At 50.6% G+C, this 27,903-nt stretch overlaps 14 protein-coding genes across 14 annotated transcripts; 6 read left to right on the top strand and 8 right to left on the bottom strand.

The window, feature by feature from the left end:
• Positions 1-793: 793 nt before the first annotated feature.
• On the bottom strand, positions 794-2,209 carry N7508_003095 (D-arabinose 1-dehydrogenase (NAD(P)(+)) ARA2; the record flags this gene model as incomplete). Its single annotated transcript, XM_058461161.1, has 1 exon — positions 794-2,209. The coding sequence occupies one exon, from the start codon at positions 2,207-2,209 to the stop codon at positions 794-796; it is 1,416 nt and encodes a 471-aa protein (XP_058321738.1).
• A 746-nt stretch (positions 2,210-2,955) lies between these two features.
• Positions 2,956-3,419, bottom strand: N7508_003094 (import motor complex subunit PAM16; the record flags this gene model as incomplete). The annotated part of the gene is made up of 2 exons (XM_058461160.1): positions 2,956-3,360; positions 3,417-3,419. The coding sequence occupies 2 exons, from the start codon at positions 3,417-3,419 to the stop codon at positions 2,956-2,958; spliced, it is 408 nt and encodes a 135-aa protein (XP_058321737.1).
• Positions 3,420-3,690: 271 nt separating this feature from the next.
• On the top strand, positions 3,691-5,697 carry N7508_003093 (PEX28-32 family peroxisomal membrane protein; the record flags this gene model as incomplete). Its single annotated transcript, XM_058461159.1, has 3 exons — positions 3,691-3,833; positions 3,882-5,089; positions 5,140-5,697. The coding sequence occupies exons 1-3, from the start codon at positions 3,821-3,823 to the stop codon at positions 5,695-5,697; spliced, it is 1,779 nt and encodes a 592-aa protein (XP_058321736.1). The 5' UTR covers positions 3,691-3,820.
• Positions 5,698-6,021: 324 nt separating this feature from the next.
• Positions 6,022-7,956, bottom strand: N7508_003092 (Zn(II)2Cys6 transcription factor; the record flags this gene model as incomplete). Its single annotated transcript, XM_058461158.1, has 4 exons — positions 6,022-6,622; positions 6,673-6,879; positions 6,930-7,739; positions 7,787-7,956. The coding sequence occupies 4 exons, from the start codon at positions 7,954-7,956 to the stop codon at positions 6,022-6,024; spliced, it is 1,788 nt and encodes a 595-aa protein (XP_058321735.1).
• Positions 7,957-8,500: 544 nt separating this feature from the next.
• On the top strand, positions 8,501-10,711 carry N7508_003091 (uncharacterized protein; the record flags this gene model as incomplete). The annotated part of the gene is made up of 4 exons (XM_058461157.1): positions 8,501-8,812; positions 8,868-9,447; positions 9,510-10,418; positions 10,482-10,711. The coding sequence occupies 4 exons, from the start codon at positions 8,501-8,503 to the stop codon at positions 10,709-10,711; spliced, it is 2,031 nt and encodes a 676-aa protein (XP_058321734.1).
• A 1,428-nt stretch (positions 10,712-12,139) lies between these two features.
• N7508_003090 (uncharacterized protein) lies at positions 12,140-14,559 on the top strand (the record flags this gene model as incomplete). The annotated part of the gene is made up of 2 exons (XM_058461156.1): positions 12,140-12,740; positions 12,830-14,559. The coding sequence occupies 2 exons, from the start codon at positions 12,140-12,142 to the stop codon at positions 14,557-14,559; spliced, it is 2,331 nt and encodes a 776-aa protein (XP_058321733.1).
• A 1,293-nt stretch (positions 14,560-15,852) lies between these two features.
• Positions 15,853-16,953, bottom strand: N7508_003089 (uncharacterized protein; the record flags this gene model as incomplete). The annotated part of the gene is made up of 1 exon (XM_058461155.1): positions 15,853-16,953. The coding sequence occupies one exon, from the start codon at positions 16,951-16,953 to the stop codon at positions 15,853-15,855; it is 1,101 nt and encodes a 366-aa protein (XP_058321732.1).
• A 591-nt stretch (positions 16,954-17,544) lies between these two features.
• N7508_003088 (Ac45/VOA1 transmembrane domain-containing protein) lies at positions 17,545-18,635 on the bottom strand (the record flags this gene model as incomplete). The annotated part of the gene is made up of 5 exons (XM_058461154.1): positions 17,545-17,684; positions 17,736-17,966; positions 18,013-18,117; positions 18,190-18,488; positions 18,541-18,635. The coding sequence occupies 5 exons, from the start codon at positions 18,633-18,635 to the stop codon at positions 17,545-17,547; spliced, it is 870 nt and encodes a 289-aa protein (XP_058321731.1).
• Positions 18,636-18,839: 204 nt separating this feature from the next.
• N7508_003087 (rRNA-processing protein RRP17) lies at positions 18,840-19,538 on the top strand (the record flags this gene model as incomplete). Its single annotated transcript, XM_058461153.1, has 2 exons — positions 18,840-19,022; positions 19,074-19,538. The coding sequence occupies 2 exons, from the start codon at positions 18,840-18,842 to the stop codon at positions 19,536-19,538; spliced, it is 648 nt and encodes a 215-aa protein (XP_058321730.1).
• A 288-nt stretch (positions 19,539-19,826) lies between these two features.
• N7508_003086 (tropomyosin) lies at positions 19,827-20,517 on the bottom strand (the record flags this gene model as incomplete). Its single annotated transcript, XM_058461152.1, has 3 exons — positions 19,827-19,989; positions 20,042-20,346; positions 20,500-20,517. 3 exons carry the CDS (start codon positions 20,515-20,517, stop codon positions 19,827-19,829), a joined length of 486 nt encoding a protein of 161 aa, XP_058321729.1.
• Positions 20,518-20,953: 436 nt separating this feature from the next.
• N7508_003085 (uncharacterized protein) lies at positions 20,954-22,272 on the top strand (the record flags this gene model as incomplete). The annotated part of the gene is made up of 3 exons (XM_058461151.1): positions 20,954-21,176; positions 21,237-21,455; positions 21,509-22,272. 3 exons carry the CDS (start codon positions 20,954-20,956, stop codon positions 22,270-22,272), a joined length of 1,206 nt encoding a protein of 401 aa, XP_058321728.1.
• A 265-nt stretch (positions 22,273-22,537) lies between these two features.
• Positions 22,538-22,735, bottom strand: N7508_003084 (uncharacterized protein; the record flags this gene model as incomplete). Its single annotated transcript, XM_058461150.1, has 1 exon — positions 22,538-22,735. The coding sequence occupies one exon, from the start codon at positions 22,733-22,735 to the stop codon at positions 22,538-22,540; it is 198 nt and encodes a 65-aa protein (XP_058321727.1).
• Positions 22,736-23,265: 530 nt separating this feature from the next.
• On the top strand, positions 23,266-24,944 carry N7508_003083 (putative cyclopropane-fatty-acyl-phospholipid synthase; the record flags this gene model as incomplete). Its single annotated transcript, XM_058461149.1, has 3 exons — positions 23,266-23,373; positions 23,440-23,926; positions 23,986-24,944. 3 exons carry the CDS (start codon positions 23,266-23,268, stop codon positions 24,942-24,944), a joined length of 1,554 nt encoding a protein of 517 aa, XP_058321726.1.
• Positions 24,945-26,491: 1,547 nt separating this feature from the next.
• On the bottom strand, positions 26,492-27,424 carry N7508_003082 (uncharacterized protein; the record flags this gene model as incomplete). The annotated part of the gene is made up of 1 exon (XM_058461148.1): positions 26,492-27,424. The coding sequence occupies one exon, from the start codon at positions 27,422-27,424 to the stop codon at positions 26,492-26,494; it is 933 nt and encodes a 310-aa protein (XP_058321725.1).
• Positions 27,425-27,903: the final 479 nt, after the last annotated feature.

The raw sequence follows: 27,903 nt of genomic DNA, 5'->3' as shown, positions 1-27,903 counted from the left end.
TATGGAAATAGGGATTCTACTTCGAGCCCCATATGGTGCAAGAGAACAAATTCACTCACATTCTAGGTTATCCTCGGTTCCGATCCCTCTTTCTCCCTCCTTCCCCTGCTAATCCTGGGTCTCGGTTCCCTTCGATCGACTTCACTGTCACATTTTGGAACAGAGCAAGAGCCTGTCATTACTTGGAAATCATTATTGGATAATGATCGCTTCCCAACAAGACAAGACAAGAGTGCCACCTGTTCGAGCCGATCCGTCGCCGCTGTTGCAATTTGGACCAAAGACCTACACGAACACCTAGAACTTTACATTCCCCGCTTGGGATGCTGTTAGTGAACTTCAATGGAACACGCCATACTATCGTGGATCTGCCATGCAGATTTCATCTGAGTTGGTGTTTACTCTTTTCTTGCTTACCCCCTCCCCCTTCCCTGCTTCGTGCCTTCCTTCTCATTTAGAGAGCGCTATATGCGATTTCTAAGAGAGGAATCAGGATTGGAGATTTTGGGGTGGGAATGGGTGGTTTGGGAATTGGAAGAAGGTGATGTTGGGTTTTTCTGCTTCTTAAGGTGACATCTTGAAGTACTCATCTAGGAGAACCCTGAGGGCTCGATCTCGGGGCATTAACATTGGTACATTCTCACTAGTTACAACAAAGTGAACCACGATTACTATGGTTTTCATAAAAAGGTTGGACTAATGCAAAGGGGATGTCATTCACCGTCAAGGTATGTTATCATGTCTATGTGCACTCATGGACAAGGACAAAAGAAGCTCTTGAAATACCGCAAGTCTATGCAAGCTGCTTATCCGCCTCTAGCGGTGGGGTCAGCATAGGATCCCTATCAGCTCCATCAGAGGTGGGTATATCCGTCTTCCCTGTCCTTTCTTCCTCCACAATCTGCTGTACAAGAGCAATGTGCTCATCAGACACTGAATTCACAAAGTCTGGCGAAGGACTATCCCAGACATAATCGACCCACTCGGTGCCCAGCACATCCCGAATCTCCCGAGCAAGTTGCAAGATATGAGCGCCACGAGCATGAGACCAGGCCCGGTCAGTGATGAGACCCTCCTGCGGCGTAAGAATGCTAGAATTGGCGGCGGTGGGTATAGCAGTGGGGACATTCAGACTAGGAGTAGAAGGACCAGTAGATTTCAACTCCGTATTGAAATACGAGTTATCATCATCCTCAGTCCAATTCTCCAATCCATCAACAATACTATGCCACACGCGCAAAGTCTCATCCAATTCGGCGATATTGCTGACGCCCATAACACTCACACCTAGCCTCTTTCCAGTGCCGATATTAGCCACCGACAAGAAACCAGGATCAGCATCTGCTGCCCGCGCAAGTGGTGCACCCAGACCGCCAGCCCGCGCACCAACACGAAGCCATGATTCAAGCGCGAAACGAATAGCAACGACTTCTAGTTTCTCGTTGTGACTTGATGCGCATTCCGCAGCATGGTGAATAGCACTGCGCAAGCCATTTGGAGCGGGATGGAAATCACCCATTGAACCAATCGGCACACCATCACGACGGAGCAGACCCATTCCCAGCGGCGAGGCATTGGGGACAACATCAACGCCTGCAGCTAGAAGCCGAGGCAAAGCGCGAGAGTGCAACCTCGTATTCTGTAGCGTGAAATTGGCATACGACATCACGATATCCAATGGTTCGCCCGTCTCCCGGAGAATCATCTCTGCCAGTTCACTCAGTGTGTCAACTGGGTAGCCAGAGATACCAACGTAATGAAGTACACCCTCTTCATCGCGGAGACGGCGCAACTCTTGTACGGCGGTTAAGACTTCGACGGGTGGGACGAATTCCACGTCGTGGCAGTATACGACGTCGAGGTAGTCTGTGTGCAACCGACGCAAACTCCGTCGCACACTGTGTCTAATCCAGGGCGGGGAATAGTCGAAAGATGCGCCGGCAACGCGGCCGACCTTTGTGAGGAGTTTGTATGTCTGGCGTGGGAAGTTGGTTTGGACTGTTTCTGTTGCGAGGGCGCGGCCGACAAGTTCCTCCGCGGGGCCGTAGTAGGGTGATGTATCAAAGGCGCGGACGCCGCTGCTTAGTGCACGCTGGACTAGTTCTGTTGTGGGGAGGGCGTAGGGGTCGGCGTTGTATTGGGAGTTGAAAGTTGCTGTTCCCATTATCAGCGGCGGGAGATCCGCCGACAGCGGGGTGGATGGACGCATTTTTGGTCTTTCGCGGGGATTGTCAGATCAATGGCGATTGGAATCTGGCGCTGGAGGTTTAAGTATCTCGGGGTATTCGGGGGTTAAGTGGTACTGTATAGTGGTATCTGGGCTAAGCCGTTAGGTGAAAAAAAGGGCCCCGGTCTCCGCTCCGGATGGCGCCATGGCGGGGATTGCGATCCCAGATCGGGATGAGTGGCCACGTCCCGATCTGGCATCAAATGGCTCCAAATTAGTGGAACAATCCAATTTCGTTGAGGTCCTGAAGGTCTGTCGTCTACGAATGCACTCCGTGTTGGCGATAGGGACGAAGCGTTGTACGGCGGTGGCAAAAAAAATCCGAGTCTGTGCTGAGGACAAAGTACGAAAACACAACAGTTTAGATCGGACATTAAACAATGTAATGCAAGTATATAGCTATTGTACATCCTTTCCGGGTGAGAGTGGAGAAGGGGGTAGAAGACACAGATGATATACACAGACCCCAAGGTCGAGATCGGACCTGAAGGCATACCTCCATTTCCGACCAAAGGTGATGCCCAGCAGATTGGACATCAAGATAGAAGAGAAAGACCCCGGTCTAGAAAGTCAAGCGTCTTTCTCCAACAGTAACCCAAACGCCATGCTATGCCAAATCGAGAAAGACGAGCAGATCAAAGAGCGAAGCCATTCGGAGACTTCTGTTGCAAGTAGGGAGGGAATTCCCAGCTGAATAGGGAGCGCATGAAACGCAGTCGATGTTCTCTTCATTTGTCCTTGTAGACCTTGGGGTTCCAGCCTTCCTTCAATTCCTTGTCATGCGCGACTTTGCGCTCGGCCTCGCGGAACTCCATCTCTAAACGCTCCCGTGCTCGCAGAATCTTGCTCTGCAAGTAAAAGCTGCCGCCCTTTTCGGGGTTGTTCAGATCGAAGAGCTTCTTGAATCGGGCCATAACATGTTCGAGGTTGTGTTCGCCACCGGCTGGGGGCTTGACGTTCAGGATCTTGCACGCTTCATCGAGGGTGAGACTAGAGGTGGTGAGAGAGCCTCCAGATGCCTTCTTTTGGGCAGCGTATTTGCCAGATGCTTGGGCCTGCTTGTAGGCTTCGGCGAAGGCGCGGCCGAAAACCCGGGCTCCAGTTACCACGACTTGGGAGACGATGCGGTGAGCCTAGCAGAAAAGTAGTTAGTTTTTTGAATCCAAAGTTGATGAATTGACAGATGTACCATGTCGATAGGATATCAAGTGCCGTGGTAGACAGGGTGCGGAGGTGAAGGAGAGAAGAGAAGGGGAAAATTTCGGCTGCGGATTTTAGCGTCGGAAGAGAGCTTCAGGCGTATACAGAGAGTCTGGAGTATGCAGGGACAAAATGGACAGAGTGAGATGTGTTAGAAACATTTCCAAGGTTGTTTATTATAAGATAAGAAGCCGATTTTCTGATTTACTCATATACTCATTTTATTTATTTCCCATCACTTTCACACTTTCACACTTCAAGTACCGAGAGTCACATGTCCAACTACTCCCCGCAGATCTTCTTGGACCGAACAGCCATGAACTCATACACATAAAACCTCTCGTCCGCCCAGAGGATGAGCTGATTATCGCTCCATGACGTGTCCATAATTGGATGGCAGCTCTAGGTATGCTTCCATCTGCCAACGACCTCAACAGTCACTGATGCTCGATAGACGATCTTCCGTGGATAGATTCCATGGCACCCCCATCGCATGCGCAGGAGCAAGGCCAGTTGGATTCCCAACCGCCGACGGTCGCTGCTTTCTCTCCTTCTACTATCACCGGCTCGGCCCTGACCTCGCGACAGCGTTCCAGCGTCATCGTGCATCGCAAATCTCCCCTGTTGGTGGCCACACCACCGGCCATCACTCGGGCCTTGGCCTACTCCCACCCTTTCCTTCTTCCTCTGAATAAACTTGCCGGTCTTTTAACATGGACCTCTGGAGACCCATGGCAGAGCTTCCTGCTCGTAGCCACCTTCTGGACGGTGGTGCTCTATAGTGATGCCATCATTCTTTGGGCAGGTCCGATCTTGGTTGTGGTCGCCCTGATCCTCGGCATGTATGGCCGCCGCTACTCGCCTTTGTCGTCAACGATAACCACTGGTGAAAAGTACCAGAGGAAGGTCTCCCAAGACTCAACTCGACACCAAAAGAGTTTGGACGAGATCGTTGAAACTCTCCGCATCTTCACAACCAGATGCAATATACTCCTCGAGCCTCTGCTCGACCTTACTGATTTCCTATCAACCCAGCGTACGCCTACATCGGCTACGACGAAGCCTGCACTGACGGCTCTATTCATTCGCATCCTCTTAGTGACTCCTGTATGGATTCTCATGACTCTCCCGCCATTCTATTTAATCACTACCCGCCGTGTCGTCATGGCTGTCGGCACTATCGTTTTGACCTATCATTCTCGACCCGCGAGGGTCTCGCGTGTCATTCTGTGGCGGTCACGGGCCGTTCGTCGAATCTGTGCCGCAGCCACGGGACTTTCAGTGGCCGACACCCCAAGCAGTGCACCAAAGGCACAGACACAGGCCCATGGCCAAAGCCAGGGCCTGAACATATCTACTAAGAGGCGCGGGAATAACTCGACTGTACGATTTACGTTTGTTGTCTATGAGAACCAGCGCCGCTGGCTAGGTATCGGATGGACCTACTCGTTGTTCCCATCTGAACGCGCCCCTTGGACGGACGAACACATGAACGCTGTTCCCCCCAAAGATACGTTTGAATTGCCCGATGTTAAAACTGGAGATGCCAAATGGCGTTGGGTCGAGGGGAGTGATTGGCGCGTCGAAGGAGCAGACTTCTTTAATTCAAAGTCTGAATCGAAGGGCACCACTGGCGAGGGATGGATCTACTATGATAACAAGGTTCGTCGATTCTACCACAATCTTACGATTAAACACTAACAGTCTTCCAGTGGAATGATGGTCGCCGTGGTCAAGATGGATGGGACCGCTATACTCGCCGACGCAAGTGGTACCGTGACGCCGAGCTAGCCGAGTTATCACCATCAAGCACTGAAAATAGCTCCGAGGAGACAATCTCTGGACTCACTCAGGCTTTGGAAACGGAGAAGCAACAAGAGTGTGATGAAGATGCCGACACCAAGAGCCTCACCCCATCCACCACCTCCAAGACCCGCCGTCGACGCTGGTTCGGCAGCAGCAAGGAGAAGGAGAAAGACCAACCCACTTTTCCCGTTGAGAGCAGCCGTGCCTCGGGCTCAAATCCCTCTGGCGGCGATGATGGCCCAGGTCCCTCGCGCCCTATCAGCATCCAAAACTCCCGCAAATCGTCTCAATATCATGCTCGCGAAGGAAGCGTGGCAACAAGTGACAGCGCTAGTCTCCGCGAAAAGGAAACGGCCAATTCGCAAGACCATCTCGATAAATGGTCAACTCGAGCAGCAGGCGGAACAGAGCGAGCAGAGAGAGAATGGGGACTCAGTGATGACCTGAATATGGGACTGAGTTGATCTCGTCGTTACCATCCTTTTTTTCTTTCATCGTGAAATATCCATTTGTCGTCGTTGCCCACTGTCTTGGGGCACTTACAACCTAACCTTCTGCCAACATTCTCAACTCTATTTACTTTGCTCCCCTCTACTTTCTTTCTGAATTTGTTTATCCTTATTGTTCGTGGAAATCATCCATAACATTTGGAACTTCATGTCACTCATGCAGACATCAGACATCAGACATAAAATCCTATATCCTCCCGACTCTAATGCAATATCAACATATAAAAGTACTGTACAAACATAACAAATCACGCATAACAAAACAGCCAAAAAGGCCATCTATGCAAGAATAAGCTCCCACCCCAATTCCTCAACAATATCCAGCCAATGCACCTTCCGGCTGTTTCCAATGCCCGCAACTTCAGCCTCACGATCAGCATCCCGTCTCGCCCATAGAATACCCAATAAATCCTTCGCGCGCCGGACATTCCCAATCCCAAAATTATCTTGTAGTTTGCCCAACGAGCGAAGAACGACTTCTCGATCTTCCACGTTCTCGCTTTCACAGCCTGAAATAAAAAGCGGGAATGTGAGCGCTGAGTATTCGCAATGGTCATCCAATGGGAAGGCCTCCACGCGCGAGAGGCAGCGGTGGACGGCGAGGGATTTGGGTGTTGAGATTAGAGGGAGCCAATCTTGTGCTGAGAGGGAATTTGTTTCGAGGGATCCGGGGTTAATCGTGGTATTGGGGGTTGTTGTGGCGAGGGTGGTATTTAGATGGTCTCTGTCTAATCGTTCCATTATTGAATGGAGGTAGACGAAGCCTGCGTCGCGGAAACATTCGGCTACCAGTTGGAGGCGTGTGAGGGTTGCTGGGGATGTGCCTTGGGGGATTATGTAGGGGGTTGAGGTATGGGACCAGGTGAGGAGGGATTCGTTCCTGGTGGATAGTTAGTATGGTATTCTTTGGTGTTAGTTAAGAGAACGTACATAGTCGCGACGCTGAGGCGGAGAGCCAAGTTGTCATCTTTTAAAGAGGGGAGCTCTGCAATGCGTGCACATAGTCTGAGAATCTCTTCGGTGTAGCCGATGTAGATATCCAATTTCGGGACGCCAATATCACTATTCACAGTGACATCGATAGTAGTGTTGCAGTTTAGATTACTGATCTGGGCCATATTATAGGCATAGACAAATCTAGGGTTTGTTAGCATTTTCTAATTTGGGGTGCCGGATCTCATGCGTACAGTCCACGTAGGAACTCGGCAGCGCCTCGATCCATCGATTCAAAGCCTCCACGGGAGACGATCAAGCGCTGGAGTGCATTAAGGTGAATCACCCATTGCTTGATGCTGCCGCGGACGATCTCATATTTGCAGAGTAGACCTACTGCTAGTAAAGCATCGTCGGGGAAAACCTCTGTTGAACACTTGACCAGTGCTGACCGAAGCCCGTTGAGAGTCCCGCTGTAGTAGTTAACTGCAGCTGTGTGTGCACCGAAGCCGCGAGATCGGTTTGCTAAGTGCAGAGCGGAGACGGCACATACGGCTTTCATCAGCAGCGGTGATGACATTGCCATTGGAATCAACAACGACCGCAAAGGATTGTCATCGCTCTCGAGATTTGCTAGGAGTCGGGATCCTTGCTCCATATGATATTGGAGATAGTGAGTTTCGTGGGTGGAGACATGGTTGATGAATCCTTGAGGCCGGGGGATCACTGCCACGGAGTTATGCAGATGGAAGTCCTGATCTAGACTTTGTTCATCTGTATCGTGGATATGGTTTTCATTCGTTCCAACTAGTTGATATTCCAAAGATGATGATGGGATAGACCAAGCCAAGGAATCCACTGTCCCAGGCGATGAACGGGTTTCAGGCCAAGCATCTGACGACGGTGACAGCATAGGCGAAGGCAGTTGGAATGAGGACATACTGAGCCTCCTACGCTTTGGTACTTCACTCTGTGAAAATACATTTGCCGAGGGACCCAGTGGCTCTACCCACATAGAGCCATAGCCCTCACACGTCCGACCTTGCTTGATACAATTGTTGCAACTGACTAAATTAGTAATAAAAATTGGAAATGAAGTGTGAACACGCACCTCGGCTTGGTCTTATCGCAAGCTTTGCGTCGTTTCTTGCAGGTCAAACATCCCGAACGAGTCCATGCCGTGCCAGATTGCCGTGCTCTGCCTTTCTTCGGAGCAGATATCGGCTGACCGGGGGCAAATGAGGACGACGGTTGCACCAGGCCAGTGGTGAAGGCATTCATCATCTCAGGGATTCCACAAGTAGTACGGAGCCCTGACTGTTAGCGACATGCTTCTAGAATTGTACAGATTCGGTCAGTGCATGCGCGGATTGCATTGATCGTTATCGATAGCCACCTGACACTAAACTGCTTCGGGTCAATTTCGCGCCGTCCCCCACATCAACGTGACCTGCTTATCGTATTCCAAGTCATGTGACCATATTTCCCCACGTTGTTGACAATTGTTGTAGCGAGATTGGGGCGATTGTAATCTATGTTATCCATATTGGTTGCAATTGGCAAAGGGCTTGTGCGAGACTATCACATACAACCCCATACTCGCAGGCCAAGACATCCCAGTCATCTCCAACTCTTATCCTTTCCCAAATAGGCAAGTCCAGCCAGAGCCAGACTTATGTAACGCGATAAGGTGCTCCGGGGCCCTTTGCGACGAGATATTTAAAATCCCATTGTACTTCCCTTGCATTTGCATTCTACATTCTATCTTGCTTGTGACGTGTCAGTCCCCCGAGGTTCCTCACATTTCTATCTCGAACCCCACACAATGGTGACCCACGGCCCTCACCCATTCGACCCTATCTCGCCCGAGGAGATCAAGCTTGCTGTACGCATTCTTGAGACTACCTTTCCCGGCGTTGAACTCCGTTATAAGCGCATCGACGTGAATGAACCTATTAAGAAGGATGTGATCGCATACATTGAAGCGGAGCGTCTACGGCGGCCCCTGCCCACACCGCCAGCACGTCTACTTTATGTGCTCTTCCACCGTCTCGACACCGGTGCATTCTACAAAGCTATTCTGAACGCCGGTAAGCGCACGATTGTCTATGCCAAGGAACTCCCAAAGGAAGTCCAGGTAAGTGGAGCCTACTCCAAATCGTGCGGGGCCCGCTGACAGTATTCTTTTACAGGGACCAATTGATGTCGACGAAATTGCAGCGATTGAGGAGATGTGCATGAGACACCCTGCTGTTCTGGCCGAGATCGAAAAGTTGGAGCTACCAGCAGGTGTCACCATCTGCAACGACCCTTGGATGTATGGCACAGACAGCGATACCGAGAACCGACGCCTATTCCAGTGCTTCATGTACATGGTAGAAACAGACCATCCCGAGAACAACCACTACTCTCTGCCTTGCAAGTTCTCTCCTGTGTTCGACGGTCTTACTCGTGAATTGATTCGTATGGATTATCTCCCCGGTGGAGCTGATTTCGAGACCACCACCACCCAGCCTTGGAAGCCTGTTAAGACGGTGCAATACGCCCACGATCTTTTAGATGAGCCTGTCCGCACTGATCTCAAGCCTTATATTGTCCAACAACCTGAAGGGCCATCATACTCTGTGGATGGGAACTCCGTCTACTGGCAGAAGTGGCGATTCAGAGTTGGTTTCAATGCTCGTGAAGGTTTGGTTATCTACAACGTCACATATGATAACCGGAACCTGTTCTACCGCTTGGCTGTTTCTGAGATGACAGTTCCATACGGTGGTAAGTAACATCAAGCGTCCTCACTCCTATTTTGCAACAAAATGTGACTGACATGAACATAGATCCCCGTGCCCCATATCACCGCAAGCAGGCATTCGATGTCGGTGACACTGGCTTCGGTATGAACGCCAACCAGCTGGCTCTTGGCTGTGATTGTCTAGGCCATATTAAGTACTTCGATGGTTACCGTAACGATGCGAAGGGCAACCCGTTGCAGTTGAAGAATGTCGTGTGTATGCACGAGCAGGACAACGGTCTGCAGCACAAGCACACCAATTATCGGTCCGGTGCTGCCACTGTTGTTCGCAACCGCCAATTGGTCCTGCAGATGATCTGCACCGTGGCCAACTACGAGTACATCTTCAACTATATCTTCGACCAGGCTGCTAATGTGGAATTGGAAGTCCGCGCCACCGGCATTTTATCCACTGTTCCCTTCGATAACGAGAACGGCCAGACCGTCCCCTGGGGAACGAACGTCGGCCCCGGCGTTATGGCTCCCTTCCATCAGCACATGTTCTCCCTGCGAGTCGACCCTGCCATTGACGGATTCAAGAACACCATCTACTACGAAGACAGCGTCCCCATGCCAGAGGATGAAAAGAACCCCTACCTCGTGGGCTATACTTCTGAGCAGACAGTGATGCACACAGCAGGCACAGCAAACACAAGCGTGGATCGTCACCGCGTCTTCAAGATCCGCAACGATAGCATAACAAACCCAATCACCTACAAGCCAGTAGCATATAAGCTCATGGCAGCCCCTAGTCAAATGCTGCTAGTCAGCAAGAACGCCCACGGTTTCCGCCGCGCAGAGTTCGCCACCAAGCCGATCTGGGTCACAAAGTACCAGGACGACGAACTATACGCCGCAGGCGAGTTCACAAACCAGAGCCGTCGCGCCGATGGTGTCGAGACCTGGGTTCAGCGCAAGGACAATGTCGAAAACGAGGACGTCGTCTTATGGCACAGTAAGCAAACAACCGCTCAACCTTATACCCGGCATGATCAACCATAACTAATAAACCCACCAGCCTTCGGTCTAACCCATAACCCCCGCATTGAGGATTTCCCCGTCATGCCAATGGAGCGTATTAGCGTCATGCTCAAACCGGATGGATTCTTCACTAAGAACCCGGCCCTTGATGTCCCGCAATCTTCTCAGCTCTTCAATAAGTCTTCTCTTCACCCTGAGGAGCGTACTGCTTGCTGTGCTGGTTCTTCTACGTCTAGCAAGGCTAAGTTGTACAAGAGGATTGAGTAGGGGGCTTTTTTGCTTTCTTATTCTTGTAGATACCCTATACCATGTGCTTAGTTAAATGAAAATTTGTACAGTCAAGTATATCCAATGTAAGAGAAGCAGAGTTGTGGTTTGTATGAGGACCTGTTGTCTGGTATATATCTCGCTATAAAAAGCAGTTTTACATCCACGAACCCAGATTTCAACAAGTGAAATGTATTTGTGGTCTTTCACTTTCCCCGAGACCATATAGACAGGATAATGTCCGACGTCACTTGATAGGCCCCGCCCCTATCGTAGTGGCTGCTATTGTATACCACGCCCCGCGAGAGCTTGAACTCTCGTTTCGCGTTACCCAGGGAGGTCTCCCCCGCCAAGCCGACCGTGTCTTGCAGAAAGCCCCCGTATACGCTCCGTCCGGTAGTGTACGTCGGCTACTTTCCACAAACCAAGCTTATTCCCCGATGCCTAAGTAGGATCGATGATTTGCCCGTGGCAACACCTTAACGAGGTCCATCGTTTGCCACCAGCTAAATATCAATTCCTTCTAGAATGCCCGTGTATCTCCTAGGAGGATACCCGTGTCTCGGTGGTGTCCGTGTCAAGAAGAGGAACCGTATCAAAGGTTGCCCGTGGCTAAGCCTTAACAAGTTCGAGTCTTAACGAGGTCTCCTAGGCCTTGAACGAGGTCTGTCCGATATTAGTTTGACTGCCTACTCGCCGTATCTCGCCCGTATACAAGCTTAGGGGTGTCCTATCTTCTTTCTAGGGCGACACCACTTTCACTAGTAATGCCAGACCAGCTTTTGGGCCCGAGTGCGAGTCGGGTAAAAAGAAGTCGGATGGTTTTCGTATCCTGTTGTCCCCTGACTTTGGGGCGGTTGTGCGGTGGCTTCCCGCGGGCCGGACCGCACAACCACGGCCGTCCAGTAGCATCCGATAACCAACGACTGGTAGCGTGTACACTCAGGCTACCATTGTTGAGCCAACATACATAGTCTTGTGCCGATCGCTGGCGGCAGTACGAAAGGCGGTGCAGAAAGACCGCAGTAATTTATGTGTGGTAGACGTCCTTTTACGGAAGTGATCAGAATAGTAGTGGGAACATCAATCAAACCACGAGGGAAAATGCGCGAATTCAAGTGGATAGGCGATAGCCCCCATTCCTTGGCATCTGAGCACACAGGGACTAGCTAGCATAGCCTCACACCTAGCTACCCCCGAAGGAGGTCTGAGTTTCCCTCATAGACGATGAGGCTGACAGCAATCATCACGACTGCGCCGCGTCAAGCAGAGCAAGACAGTAAGGTAGGATTGAATAAACCCTACCTAGCTGCATGCTTTGCGATAAGATCCTTTTTAAACGGGATACACGTTGACGAGTCTGCTCACGTATGTGCCGAAAAGTCTCTGTGACTTGACAGAAACGACACATTCGAATCGACAGGCAAGATGCATGATGACCACACTTCTTCGACCAGTCAACTCCAAGATGTTCGATCCAGGGAAAGGTTGACTGAGACTCCGGCTATGACCTCGGCTCCCTCCACGTCTGGTCTCGAGCCTCATTCAGAAGGCAGTAGCTTGTCCACCCAGCAATGCACCGAGAGCAACCACGAGCCCAAACCGCCGAAACCATCTGTGCCCCTACGACGAACCGTATATCCTGTGTTCCTTGTTTTACTGTACAGTGGGGCAGCTCTCTACGCTTGGGTTATCATCTGCATCCTCACTCATCGTCCCATTGATGGAATAGGCTATGGAGTCGACCAACTCTACAGCCATCGCCCACGCCACCATTTGGGACTCTCTTTGACCGAGGGCCTCAACCAATTCTTCGACAAGAGCGAGAGGTATCTTAGGGCTGCGAGGGTTGTACAGTCCCTGGTATCCGTGGTGACTATCCCTTTAACCTCTGCTGTGTGCTCGCAGGCAGCTGTAGTTTATATACAGCGGAAGCGATGGAGAAACGGCCCAACCCTCCGGCAAAGCATGGCCCTGGCAGACAAGGGATGGACCGACATTGACCTGATAAGAAGACTCATCCTCGGGGGTTGGAAGAAGTACAGCTCCGCGCTACTACTTTTAGGCTTGTTTCTACATCTTCTAGGTGGGCTTATCAGCTAACTTTGCTGCGCTTAGTTTACCTGCTGACCATTTCGCTTCTTCCAGGCTCTGCTATATCTCCAGTGCAGCAGCTCTTTCTCTCATATAAAACGATCAAGCGTGTCCAGTCATTCCCCATCGGACTCGGCACAATCAAGGGAATCTCTGATCTTTTCCCTTCCTACAACAATGGCGTCATGGATTACGGATTGAATACAGTGAAGCTGAGGTCCAATTTGGCATCGACGGTCAATGATAAGGTTCAGACGAGACTCTGGTCGCGAAATAATAACACCATTTCTCTGGATGATCGTTCCGATAATTCCTGGGCTTATTCGCTGTTAGAGACAAAACGTCAGAACACGCTCGCCAATTTAAGCATTATAACAGACCCTTTTTGGGCTGGGCTCCCCTCCAGTACGACCGGGACTGGCTTCTTGCAACAGTTCGCTCCTCGGATCAATTCGACGGCCAAATGGGAGAACAACACTGATGCTATGCTCCCCGCGGACTGTCACCCATCGTCTGACGCCCTCTACCTCCACTATATGTACCAATCTAATGATGCATTCCGATACGACATTCAAATCTGTATGCCGGGAAATGTATCGAAATCGCCGTGGAGGAATCAGAATAATCGGCAAGACATTAGCGAAGAGTTGTACCTCAGGATGAACTTTTCAAACAGCCAATCTTCAATTCTCGCCCCGGTAGTGCTCAAATCCGGAATATATTCCAAAAAGCTGACACTCCAAACCACGATGGGCTACTTTGAGCTTCCTAACTACGCGAATGGCGGATTCCCCGGGCCATTGATCGAAGGAGACCCATTCACCAATACGACGCGATGGAATTCGTATAAGAGAAATCTGGTCAACGATACAGCATGGAATATACTCAATTCTACCGAACAGGTCAGCATTTACACCCCTAAAGGCCCGCTACTTAGCATTGCCTTGTCTTTGTTTGGAGAAGGCTCGTTTGTCGATGTACAACATACAACTTTGGCAGCATACTCCCGTTCCGACGTCTCTTATTATGGTTGTATTGGGCTAGTCCCCTTCATTTCACTCCTTCACGATTCCTACTTTGACAAAGTTTCGGAGCTTTTTGACCCCTGTTTGACGGGGAGGGACGTCGATAGTGCATATGATTTCGAAGAAAAAAACAAGTCGATGCACTCATTAGTTGCAGCATACTTTTTCCTTTTCTCTGGGGACCCTAGGACGCCACCAGCGAACGTGGTGGAGAATGCGTTTGCGGCATCGGCATTTCTGGCCAACGATGCAATGATGGCGGATGCTTATCCCTCTCCGAGTCACACTATATCATATTCTTTGGGTGTCGATATGCAAATTCCGTCAATCTCCCGGGAAGGAATGATTTTCATCTCGGTATTACTAGGTCTCTACTTGTTATGTCTCCTGGCGATGGCGCTCTACAGTGCATGGATTCCTCGCTGGACCACGACTCTTGACTCGTTTGCGATGCTGCGGATAGGGGCTTCTATATCAGGAAAGGTCCCTTTGCTCGCCACAAATCATGCTGAGCGCATCAAGACTCTTGACGAAACGCCCGGTTGGATAGGGAACGAAACCGAAGGCAAGATAGGCCAAATATGCTTAGGAGGGCAGCGGCCACTCAAGAAGACGGAGTGTTATGCCAGCTATGAGACAGACCAGATGGCTCAATCATCGGCGACCAGAGAGCCTTCGAGAGCTATCAGGCGAGAGGGCTATTCTTTAGCTCCCGGGGAAAATTCGTAGCATTCAAGCCATTGATGTGGGGGTATGGAACCTTGTTGGACAACGCCATCTCAACTTTAATCCATTGTCCTTGCCTTGGGTACAGCCACTGAACAAGATTCATGTATTTCCTGGTGATAATTGGTGGCCCGCCTGGAAGAAAGGATCTAGTGTTTACAGGATAGAGCCTGTCAACTAGGTAAGATCAAAGATGTCTCTAAATAAGTGGCAAGATGTACAGAGATTGATTCTTGGGGAACTTCCAGGTTCACCAAGAACGACTTGTTTTAACATGATCCAAAGAGGCGGTGAGTTGGCGCTGACGACTTTACAGGGATGCACTGGCAAGAAGCGAAGTAGTCCACAGGAATTGATACTGGTGTGATACATGTGTCCATGGAGTCCGTGACAACAACCTTTTTGTCTTAGGAAGTTTTTTGTTTTTTGTTTCGAATAGAATCTGTTCCGAATAGAATATTCTTCCCTATAGGCTCCGGGGACGAAGCTATTCTTCTCTCTCTAGAGTCGACGCCTCTCTTTCGCCTTTTGATCGCGCTCGGAGCAAAAGAGCTATGAGCTTATTTCCGAAGACGCTGCCTAATCCAGGCTCGGAGGCACTACTAGGGAAAAGCGATCTAAATTCGAAAGAAATCATAAGATATCTTGTGCTAGGGGTATAATCCCCTTTTATACCTGATATTTTGAGCTCGAGCCGTCTCAAGAAATCGTAGACTTTGATATTATCGCCCCGTAATACAGGACTATTTCCGTTTTATTCCCTGCACGATAGATATAACGCAAATTACTGATGGGATAGGATAGTCAGAAACTGAGGGCAGCCCAAACATGACCGACAGACTAGCCATCACGGAATAAATGGCACTATGGGGTCCGGCGACTGAGCATTAGTTAATGATCACGTGATGGGGCTGAGCACGATCACTGAGCCTGAGCCCGTGCTGACGTCTACTCAGTGATCCTGAGCCTGAGCGCCCTCATAAAAGCGGCGGCAGCCCAGATAGGAAAGGCCCCACCCGGCAGACATTGTCCTGTCTATATAGGCGCATATACGAGACTTGAAACCCGCCGAAAAGCATGAAATTATATGAAATTGTATGAATTTTGCCGCTCCAATGGGAAGCAGTAGTAATAACCGTATGTAAGACGCCTAGTGGAAACTCAGCAGAAAGAAATAATAAACAGACATATGAGTATAGCCACTGGCAAAGAAACAGAAACCCAAAATAGATTCAAGAAAAAAGAAACTCGCCCAATTCATCCCTTCATATCAGATCGGCATATTAGATGAGGCCATCACCGACGATCAGACCCCGAGTTGTGAGAAGGAACATGGCTCTCAAACAAGTCCTCCAGGTACGCGCTAGGAGCACGGCCCTGAGGCGCCTGGTTCAGATTCAGGGAGCTGGTCGAAGCGCCCATATACGACTGACGCTGGTTATGCGAATCATGATAGACACCCGTAGGAGGCAAGGATGGCGACGAAAGACCCGCCGTAGGCGAGTATGGTACTTCACCACCACCAACTGCTGGGTTGGAACCGCCAGCAGCAGCATAGTAGCCAGCAGGAAGGTACGTCGAACCGCGATTGCCCGTGCTCCCCGTCGCATTAAGACTAGCATGCGATCCGTGGGCACCACCGCCAGCAGTAGGCGAGAAGAAAAGTCCGCTGTTGGAACTTGGATTGCGGTTGGGCTTGTAGCTTGCGCGAGTGGCGGCGCCGAGTTTATCGAGGGAGACGTCGGCCGCTGGCGCTGTGGTGTAGGGGGTTGAGCGCTTCTTTCTGCTGCCGCGAAGGAGGCGCTTGGATTCTGAGGCGTGGATTATGGCTGCGCGACGCACTGAGCGGTTTACGGACCATGCGATCATTGCGCGCCATGCGAGAAGGGTGAGGCCGATTAGGCCTAAGGCGGCGCCGACGGCGATGAATACTGTGCCCTCTGGCGCGGCGCTCTCTTGCATGTATGGCGCATTTGCGATTGGGGGAACTGTCACGATCGCGGCGCCTGTTGTGGTGGAGGAAGATGATGTTGATGAAGTTGTTCTCGTGGAGACGGATGATGTTGATGTGCTTGTATCGGAGGTTGTGGAGGTTTCGGACGATGAGGTCGTGGTTGTATCCATGGTTGAGCTGGTCGATGACGAAGAGGTCGTGCTAGTAGTATCTTCTGAGGCTGACGTTGAGGTTGATGAAGATGAGGACTCGGTTGTCGTAGCAGCGGTGGTCTGGCTATCAGTAGTGGAGGGATCGTCGGTGGTCCTAGCGGTGTCGGTAGTATCCGTTGATGTATCGTCTGCAGGCACCGCAGCCACTTGAGCAGCAATCGCAATGACCAGGAGCAACACTAGGATCATTGACGGCTGGGCTTTTCCAAGCCCTCGCGGTAGAACTCGCATAGTGACGGTTGTAAACAATTGATTAACTGTTTCTCCACAGGGTGCGGGTCACTCGGGGTAGCCCGCCGATCTTCGACAGCGAGAAGGTAGATGTTGCGTGAGGTTATCGATGAAACTGAAGGGGGCCTGGCTTGCTGAAGTTGATTGCAAAAATGACTGGGATTCGTCTCTCTTGGGACAGGCTGAGGCTGTTTTGTACTCAACCTGCAGGTTGCGGATCCACGGTCACAGGATTTCCAGACGAGGCAGAGCCTTCACAACCTTCCAGCACAAACGAATGACTGCTTCTCGAGTGAGAACAACGAGCGTCTGGGAATGGAGAGGAGAAAAGACTTGTAGAGAATTGGGGAGAAAGCGATCGACGCCCACGCTAAGGGAGTAATCTGCCTCAGGCCGGCAATGAGACTGTCACCTGACAGTTGCCAAAAAAAGAACTAAAGGACGCCAACAAGCAAGGACTGCTTTTACTTCGAGCTATCGTTCAGATTGCGAATGAGATATGATGTATCATACATGAAAATACGAGAGAATTGCCCCTGACCACAAAATACACATAGCAAAGGGAAATGTATTCCAACCTACTCCTACCAATTACTGCGCCTTCTTTTGCACAGCGGCCGAGGTGTCCTTCTCGAATGCAGCATAGGGTACCTGAAGACTGCCAAGGGCATTGATACCAATGTACAAGATCGCGAAGAAGAGGAAGGCAGCCATCAGACCCATGAAGATGCCTACCGAGGGTTAGTAGTGAATCGAGGGTTGATGAGAAGACGAGTACAAACCTGGAGTGAAGTACTGATACTCCTCGAAAAGAGATGTGGACTTGTCTGACGAGCCTACGTGGGATGAGTAGTCACGCTTAAGCTCCATGTGGAGGGCATCGTGGTAGGAATCTCCATCGGTCTTGTAGATGACGGAGTCGGTCTCGGGGAACTCCCTCGGGGAGGTCAGGTAGATAATAGTATACTTAGAGGTGGAGGGAATTTGAGCAACAATATCGGAGAGGAGACCATCTGGACAAGTCAGAAAATGAATTGCTTCGGTGCAACTAATACATACCGAAGCTAGAGAGCTGCTGCGCACGGTCCGATCCGAGCGAGAGCATGGGGAATTCGACATCTATGATACGGGGACCCTTCTCGAAAGACGAGGGGTATGATCCGGCTACAGATGTTGTCAGCTTTGACACTCGTGGTGGACTGGCCATGTCCGTTGTTGGCCACCAAAGTAACTCACAGGCGGTGTCGATGGTGGTAGTCTGGGCTTTGCACTTCTCCTCCAAAAGGCTCTTGACCTGCTTAGGTTCGACCAGGCCAGCAACTTCGTTGACACTCATCTTGGACCGGATCGAGCTGTCCTTGCCAAGCATCTTCGCACCCAAGCGGGGCGCGGACTTGCGCGACGCGAAGTCAGTGCTGTGCACACCAGGCTGGTAGACGATGACATAGTAATCCGACGGACAGGTGCCAAGAGAGGATGAGAGGGATTCGAAGAGAGAAGCTCCGGTCTGGATATATGCGGAGTTCGCAAGGACACTAAGGACGAGCAGTTAGTTGGCTGCAGCCGGAGAGGTTCAATGGAACATACTCAGAGGTAGAGGCGAGGAAGAAAGGCGAGGTATCGCGGAAAGCGTTGACAGCAGCAGCCCCAAGGGCAGCCAGCCCAAACCTGCTCAGATGCATTGTGCTGTGGATGGGGTCGAGTTGACGATGATGTTGCCAACGTCAACGGGAGGTGTCCGACTTGGCCTCGGAGGCGGTCGACAGCCCCGGCCCGCCTGAGCTTTCGCAGCAACTTTTTTTTCTTAGCCTGACATTTTTGACAGAACAACCTACAAAAGCGTTGACCTTTTCGTTCAATTTTTCCGCATAAAATTTCTATTCACAATGGGTCCTCCTCAAAAACGCCGCAAGGTCGCTCAACCCAAAGTGGAAGAGATCAATTTCAACACCGAGGACCGTCAGGAATGGTTGACCGGATTTCACAAGCGCAAGTTGCAGCGCGCAAAGCATGCGCAAGATGCCGCAGAGAAGCGATACAAAGAGGAGAAAAGGGCCGACAGAAAAAAGGTTCGTCCAGTCACAGTATTCGCTCATGAATTTTGACTAACCTGAGTCTAGCTTCGTGAGGAGCGTCAAGCCGACTTCAAGCGGGCAATGGAGGAACACGCAAGAGTACTCAAGCAAATGAAGGAGAACGCTGGAGAAAAGAGCGAATCGGATGATGAGAATGAGGAGGAATGGGACGGCATTGAAGAGCCGCCAGCGGTCGACTACGAAGCCGAGTATATCGACGAGGATAAATACACTACAGTTACAGTTGAGGAGATGGATCCATCCCGCGAAGGCTTGTTAAAGGCTGTAATGGGAGAGGATTCAGAGACCGAGGAGAAGAAAGAATATCCCGCTGCCGACGCAGAGGACGACAAGAAGCCAAAGCGAAAGACAGGCGAGCGGATTGCCAGGAAGAAGAAGCGCAATTTCCGTTACGAGAGCAAGGATGTGCGCAGACAAACGGCGAGAAAGCAACGTGCTGTCAAATCGAACAAGGCCAAGGCGCGACGGGGAGCCGAGTCGGAGAAATGATATCATATGTGTATATACTCATGGGTTTGGAGCTAATTTTGTTACTCAGTTTTACGGAGCACTGGTATCGCTATGTCCAAACAGCAGTGAAATTATAGGAAATGTTAAAGACACCGATGCACCATTCATGGTAAAAGTATTGCTATCGAAGCACAGACTTCCCTCGAATGTGAGGGAATGAATAACACAAACAATCACAGCATGAAGAAGACAATTCGAAGGCGAATGAAGATCTTATCCAAGCCAGTGTCTTCCAACATCCTGCACCCATAATCAAGTTGGTCCAGCCTAGATGTCGGCCATCTGGGCTGCGAGGTCGTCGAGCTCCTTCTTGACAGAGCTGTGTTCCTTGATTGCCTCCTCGTATCTTTCCTCGAGCTTGGCATGTTGGTCCTCGAGTGCCTGCACCTTCCGCTCGTAGTGACCAGCCTTGATGTCGGTTTGGCGAAGCCTGACCCCAAATGTTAGTACCTAAATGTAATAGAGGCGATGGGTGGTCGTACTTCTCGTTTGTCTCACGCAGAGTCTTGTCATTCTCCTCGGCCTCCTCCTCGAGAAGCTGCACCCGTCGCTGAAGGGCCTCGTTCTGAGTGTCGTGCTGGAGGCTCTGGCTGGCAGCATCCTTGGCCTCCTTCAGGGCGCTCTCAGTCTTCTCAACCTCTTCCTCGAGCAGCTGGTTGCGGTGGTTGAGGGATGTGATCTCTTGTTCCTTGGACAGGTTCTCCTGTTCCAATGTCTTCACTCTGGTCTTGAGCTCGTCGACTTGCTCGTGAGCCTCATCGGCCTCGGCGCGGAGGGCGACCATGCGCTGAATAAAATCATATTAGCAGGATTCTCAGTGTGGAATGCGTGAGAAATTTCGGATCATGCATATCGTCTGATATGCACACGGTGAGGGGTTGGGTAGTTTTGGCGGACAGTTTGCAAGCTACCCCGCCAGCAGGGGTCTTGGTCAACGTACCTCCTTGATCTTGTCCATTTTGAAGTTATTGAAAAAAGGAGGGAGATAATATGTATTTGTGAAAGTAAGAGTGAGTCAGGCTTTCGCTCAGCGAAAAACCGGGCGAGTGTGGATGGAAGTGGTGATGATTGTCTGGGGGAGAGTTTTGGGAGAGAAGGGGAGGAATAATGGCGGAATGGCTGACTTGTGACCAAGTAGACAGTACCGCCTCCTTAGGCCCAAGCTCCACCACAGCCGAAGTACCGTGTACTTACTGTGTACCAACAGTGCTGTGTCTAGTCACTCCACTCCGACTTTCAGCCACTCACCGCCTCGGGATCGCCCCGTCTCCACGGGCAACCGCTCGACAACATCTGCATCTAGAACTGCCTTTGATCACTCTACACGTTACACGCTACCTGACGCGACTTACCTTTGCCTAGTGCATGATCAACTTCAGCTTCAGCTCGCCGCCATGTTGGCCCTTCGAGACCAAGAGAACTTGGTAAACACCCACCAGACCGCCGCGGCCGCCAAGCCCTTGAATCAAAGCAAGCAACTGGCACCCAAGACCCCAGGCAAAGGACCACTCAAGGTACCGTTGAACGATGAAAACAACGCAATAGTTTTTGGAAAAGGCACTGGAAAGGCCAAGGAGAATGGAAAGCCAGGCAAGGACGCGTTCGTTACGCCGATGGGTACGGGAACTTTACCTCAAGCAATATGTTGGATTATGACTGACTTGATCGCGCATACAGTGAAGAATCGCGCTCCTTTGGGTGCTAAAACAACCAACCTCAAAACCAAGAACAACCACACGCCTGCTCAGTTCGGTACCATCAAGACAAACAGACGACAGTCAACCGCCCAAAAAAAGAAGGCCGCTCCAGTGGTACACCAAGCTCAACCCAAGGTCCACAAGGGCTCTACTATTGATGATGTTCCCGATATTGAATATATGCCCCCCAAACCCAGAGGTATGTCATGATTGGAGCTGCAATCGTAAGAGGGTGTTTCTGACAAGCTATAGATCTCCCAGATCTTCCAGATGACGTGACATACGACACAAGCTTCCCCCAATTTCGACCAAAGAACAGGGCGTTGGGCTTGGAGAGTGTGTATGGGAAGCAGCAAATCGGCAGTGATGGACTGACAGCAAAGCAACGCAAGTTCAAGGAGGATTCAGCCAAGTGTGACAAGATGGTCGATGAGATGATTCTAAAGCAACTCGAGGGTGTTGGCTTTGAAAGCTCGGGCAACAGCGAGCCCGCAAAGATAACCCAGACACCATCCACACGCTCCAAGGCACCTATGACTACTCGGCACACGCGCAATATCTCTTCGCTTCGATCTCGGGAGGCTGCTGCTGCCCTTGCTGCACCTCAGCCAACTGCGGCTCCCCAGGTAGCCCTGGCACCCAAGTCACGTTTGGGACTGGGATCGTCGCTACTCATGCCCAAGAGACAGACCAGAGCCCCGACCAATCCTTCTTCCATGCGCAACACTGCTGCTGCTGCTAACTCTAACACTACTGTTGGATATTCCAAAGGTAGGAGTGTTTCGTCCACCCTGCGAGAGAAGAATGCGGAGGCACAGAAGACCTCAAGCTCTGAGGCTTTGTCCCCTGAAACCTATATGCAGCTGTACGGTGCCCCTCCGCTGGACTCGGATATGTGGACTCGCTGCAAAGCTGCTGGATGCTTTGACACCCCAGAGGAGGTTTCTCAGGAACTTGAATCGCTACCCACTTATGACGAAGATGAGGAGGCCCAGAGCTTCCAGCTCACTCTGTAGAAATTCTTGTGACAAGGGAAATCCTGCGATTTTACCACTGTATGTTAGTGTCTTTCGGCATGGGACTCAGGGCGCGGCAAGTCGAAAGGCCTGGAAATGAATGTCATTGTATGTGTTTTGAACCGCGGATCATCATGTTTCAGAAGTCTCCCGAGGCCCACTTGATCATCCCCCAAGACACAGGGACCACGTAGGCAGTACCGTCTCGAGTAGTGGAGGCCGTTATCACGTTAAATGAAATGGCTGATCATCTGATTCGGATTCGTCAGACAAGATTTTTTTCTTCAAGGTCCTGTTCCATATGTGAGGGATGGCCACGAGAAAGAGACAGGGATTGTAAAGAGACCCGATTCAGGTAAGCCTTGAGGTTCTCCAGCTGGCTGTCCTTGATATTGAGACGCTTTTCATGGTTCAGGTCCTCGAATATGTAGTGGTGCCTCTCTTCAACGTACTTCAGGATCATGGTTTTGATTGAAGGATCGCACTCGATCAGCAAACCTGCCAAGAGACTTGATGTCAGCTTCAAGCCTAGAGAGCATAGATATACCATGGACATGAAGCTGTCACTGACCTGAAATCACACGAGGTACCATAATTAAGTGTGATATCATTGGGGAAGCAGAGCTCCGGGAGGTAGGGGAACAACACTCTCCCGCAGCTTCCAGAACTCGACCTAGATATGTTGGAACAACATTTACATTGAATATGAAATTAAGGTACGCTTTATTAAAAAGCAATGTACGGCATTCTCACCATAAGAATTTCATTTTCAGAGCTAGAGGCTTAGAAGTACGTCAGTGTTTACAGTAGCGCAATTAACTTTGTGTACCTGGGCGGTACCACTTCCTCAGCTTATCCACGCACGGAACGCCAGGTACCAATCAGGTACTTCCAGGTACCTTGGTCTAGCCCACACCGCCCCCCGAACTGCCCGTCTTCTTATTTACTCTCTGGCCTCTCCTTTTCCTTTCCCACTCCTCTCAATCCCCAGCCATGACGACCATTCATCCGGACTCCACCGAGGAGTTCGAGTTTATTCAGACTCCGGCTGCCCCCGAGCAGATCAAGCCTGCCTTCGATTGCGGTGTGCCAACCACCCTGGTAAGTCCCTCCGAGCTACCCATGCTGCACCGGTCCAGGACCTAATTTGCTTTGTTTGCTCTCTAGTACCCAGCTATTAAGAATGCTCCCGTTCCTGCCGACTCGCCCGGCAGTGACAGCTTCTCCAATGGCTTGATGATCTTCCTGGTCGTCGTGGTGCCCTGGTGGCTGGCCCGTCAGGTTGGTGGAGGTTTCTACACCACCATCTTCTTCGCTATCTTCACCACTATCCCCGTTTTGATGGCCTTCTGGACCGTCTCTTCCTCCATTTCTCCCCGCAAGACCGAGAAGGCCAAGTACTGTGGCCGCCCCGTCGAGCACTACCTGCACTTCCACAGCGAGCATGACCGTGCCACTTACCGTGGCAAGAGCAAGATCCCCATGGAGGTCTTTTACGAAAAGTACTTCAATGGCGAGGTTGACTTCAAGGGTGATGCTCTTGAGTGTCTCGAGTACCGTCACGACTGGGCCAACTTCAAGTTCACCATGGGTCTCTTCAAGCACTTCCTGTTTGGCTTCATCCCCGAGATGCTGATGCACACTCGTTCCCAGGGTAAGCATATTCCATGCATGCAAGTAACAGCAAATCTGATTTTATTTTTATTATTTTAGACGAGGAGCAGGTCCGTGACCACTACGACCGAGGTGATGACTTCTACGCTTGGTTCCTCGGTCCCCGTATGATCTACACCTCCGGCGTTATCAGTGATATCAACAAGGAGGAGACTCTTGAAGAGCTCCAGGATAACAAGTTGGCCATTGTCTGTGAGAAGATTGGCGTCAAGCCCGGTGACAAGGTCCTCGATCTCGGCTGTGGCTGGGGAACCCTCGCCAAGTACGCTTCCGCCCACTACGGTGCTCACGTTACTGGTATCACTCTTGGTCGTAACCAGACTGCCTGGGGTAACAACGGTCTCCGCAAGGCTGGTATCGAAGAGGACCAGAGTCGCATTCTGTGCTCTGACTACCGCGATGCTCCCCGTGTTGAGGGTGGATACCAACAGATCACTTGTCTCGAGATGGCTGAGCACGTCGGTGTCCGCCACTTCTCTTCTTTCTTGTCCCAGGTTTACGACATGCTCGACGACAACGGTACTTTCTTCCTGCAGATCGCTGGTCTCCGCAAGTCTTGGCAGTACGAGGATCTCATCTGGGGTCTGTTCATGAACAAGTACATCTTCCCCGGTGCCGATGCTTCTACTCCTCTCGGTTTCGTTGTGGACCGCCTCGAGGGTGCCGGCTTTGAGATTAAGGCCGTCGACACAATCGGTGTGCACTACTCCGCCACCCTCTGGCGCTGGTACCGGAACTGGATGGGCAACCGTGACAAGGTCGAGGCCAAGTACGGCAAGCGCTGGTTCCGCATCTGGGAGTACTTCCTTGCTGCCTCCACCATCACCTCCCGCCAGGGTGGTGCCACCTGCTGGCAGCTTACCCTCGTCAAGAACATCAACTCCACTCACCGCATTGATGGCATTGCCACCCAGCACGGTCTCACCGGCGCTCGCCAGAATGCCATTGACCGCGCCGGTACTCTCCCCAAGGCCCACATCATCAAGAAGGACCTGTAAAGGTCTAATACACCGTTTCATGCCTTGATGCTTCTGTGAAGGCTACTGGATCGATTCAATTTGGTATGCTTACTCGAACAGCAATGGTAATGTATGGATGTAGTTCATGAATGGATGTGTGAACAATTAAAAAAGTTAAGACATGCATGATATGAGCGAGACGATATGGATTTGAAGTTGAAAGCAGAAGCGAGCGATTGATTGTGAGAATCAAAAGCAGTGAAGGCAGTGGAAGAGAGAGAAAGACACGGATATGTTATAGGTCCATTTGGCTGGTCCGCCTTAGTATTTATCTGTGGCTGTGTGTCTCTTTCTCTTCTAGCTTGCCCAGTCGAGGGGATTTACACGAAGTCAACGAGTCTGTCTTTGTGATGTTTTTTTAGATGTCAATGAATGAAGCTTTCATTTCAGTTACATGAGCTCTGTAGACGACTATTGTGGCTACTGATCTAGAAAAATCGGATCCTACAATTTGCTCTTAAGCTTCATTACGAAGATCAATACGTGCGCTAGTTGCTATCCTCGTTATGGTTCTTATATGAGGCGCCAAGACGAAACCGGATTAGCGCCACCGTTGAACAAAGTTAGGGTTAGCATCTCTTGGCGTGTTGCCATACAACGTTCGCCCAGGAGAGTCCTAAGACAGACTAGCGCATCTTGGCAATTTGGATTCGAGAAAGAACAGAAGAGTGTAAGTGGTGACACCAATTGCTGGACGTACTGTACCAATGACTATATTTATACATTGGGAACTGGATTACTTCAAAACTAGCTATGCATCTCTGCCTGGCTTCTACAAAGAGTTGATAGGCAACACCATAGCTATACCGAAGCTTTTCTCGCCAATTCAAGTGAGAACCACTTGCACCCTAACAAGCACTGATATATTAATCCTCTGCAGCAACTGATCGCATGGGGTTTACCAACCCACAGTTTATTATCCACTCAACGCCTTAGAATATTCTTGTCGAAAGGGTCCAAGGCTCTCGGTCTCCAGAAAGTCTTTCATTATCACTCATCAACTCCGTGCCGACAAAGTCGCATTTGATAGCCTCGTTATAAGAACATGATAATGGGGTGATGGGACTGCATCCAATGATTGGTCATGCAGTTGCTCATTGCTAGTATCAATTCTGTCTTTCGGGATCCATCGAATGAGTTTAAGTTTCAGCGGGACACGAAAAAAAATGCTATGCAAGCGAAGAACTTAATGAAAGTAAAGGGTAGAACTCGGCAGGCTGAACATCTCCAATTCCAATGTCACATAAGATTCCACCGTTTAAATCCCGTGGTTTAAAATTGGAGTGTTCATAATTCCAAAGCTATAATTCTACCGCTTCTTTCTAAGATCGACCAAGATAGCAACGTGATTCGTACTACTCGGAGCCCTAGTCCATCATTTGCAGTATAGAATGAATAACGTAACATACCTTCTACAATAGCGAGAGATACACGAGGAAAAGTGACCACATACGAAGTCCATTAATATACAATATATCATTTCCAATAGCTGGTTTAGCTGAACAAACAACCAATAGATACAATCATTAAAGGGCTTGCCATATTAATATAGCCACGGCTATAGCCAATGGATTAGTGAGCGAGAGGCTGGCAGGCGCAGAATTTTTGCTGGTAATAGTCGAGCTCGTAGTATTGCCCGAGGTTTCAGTGCCATTAGAGAACATAGCAGCGCTAGTAAATGAACCCGAAGTAGTGCCTGCCGTTCCAGTGCCACTAGAGCGTTCCTTGGCAGATGATGCAAGGGAGGACGATGAAGGCGATGGCTTGGGACACAAGTTGTTATACACAAAATGCTCGGGAGCGCCACTACAAGCGGTCACAGACCCAGCGTTAAATGTGCCGTTTGGATAGATCCAGCAACTGCCCGGGGCATACGGCGAGTTGCTTGAATTATCCGGATTAAAGACGACATAGCTGCAAGAATCGGCCTTTGCACATTGACTCAAGCAATTCGACGCACCCGTACTAGCAGAACAATCGTTAAAGCAGTCACCAGGCGCCGGGTACCCGCAGACCGAGGCAACAGCAGAGGGAGTCGCAGTGGCGGCGCAGGCGCCAGCAGTGGTGGTTGCGCTCCCGCCCGCACACACGGGCTGGCTGTAGACGGACAGGCTGGGATTGGAGCAATCCGAACTACCTTTGCTCGCATCGAAGTTTTCACCCGGGTACAGCCAGCACGTGCCGGTGCCCGTGTGAGGGTTGCCAGTAGAAAAGATAACAAAGTTGCAGGGAGGGTGGGCGTTGCAGTAGTCCCAGCAGGAGGCCCTGCTGTCGATGGCGACGGCGAAGTTTGGGCCAGGTTCCGGGTAGCTGCAGAGACTGGCGATGAGGGAAGATGTACAGCTTGGTGCCGCGGCAGTAGAGGTGGACGTAGCAGATATCGCTATGGATTCAGTAAGGTCTGCTAGAGCCCGTGGAACTAATAGGGCGATAGACACCCAGAAAGGAGCGATCTTCATGGTAGCGAGCGTAAGTAAGGAAACAAACGTGAAAGCATTAATCTGTCAACAGGAGTGGTCACTAGTACGAACAGTCCTGCTTATTTGTACCTAGCTGCCGCCGCTTTTACGAGTAAATCTCAGTCTGGGCTCAGACCCAGTGAGCTGCTCAGTTACATCACGTGACAAAGCCGCCAAGTCCAATAAGCGCTCCCTGAGCGCACTGATTGCGCACTGATTACTCACTGATTACTCAGACTGATCAGAGCCATCTATTGAGCACTCAGTCCACGCGCAGTCCATACCCAAAGGAGCACCTTGCCCCACAATATTGTTTATTTTGCGATCACTTTTTGATGGCCCTCACTTCTCACCACGCCCCAATTTCTTGAGGTACGCGATCTTCTATTCTCGTTCCCCTCTCAAAAAATAACGCACTAAAACACGATGACGCAAATTTGGAAGGCACCGAGCTCATCTATAACGGGGCGACGCAGGAG

This window comes from Penicillium antarcticum (assembly GCF_028974205.1).
Source record: "Penicillium antarcticum strain IBT 31339 chromosome Unknown utg000003l_segment0_segment0, whole genome shotgun sequence".
NCBI classification, from domain to species: Eukaryota; Fungi; Ascomycota; class Eurotiomycetes; order Eurotiales; family Aspergillaceae; genus Penicillium; species Penicillium antarcticum.
Note: the sequence above shows the minus strand (reverse complement) of the source record. Positions and strands in the feature narration are given on the sequence as shown.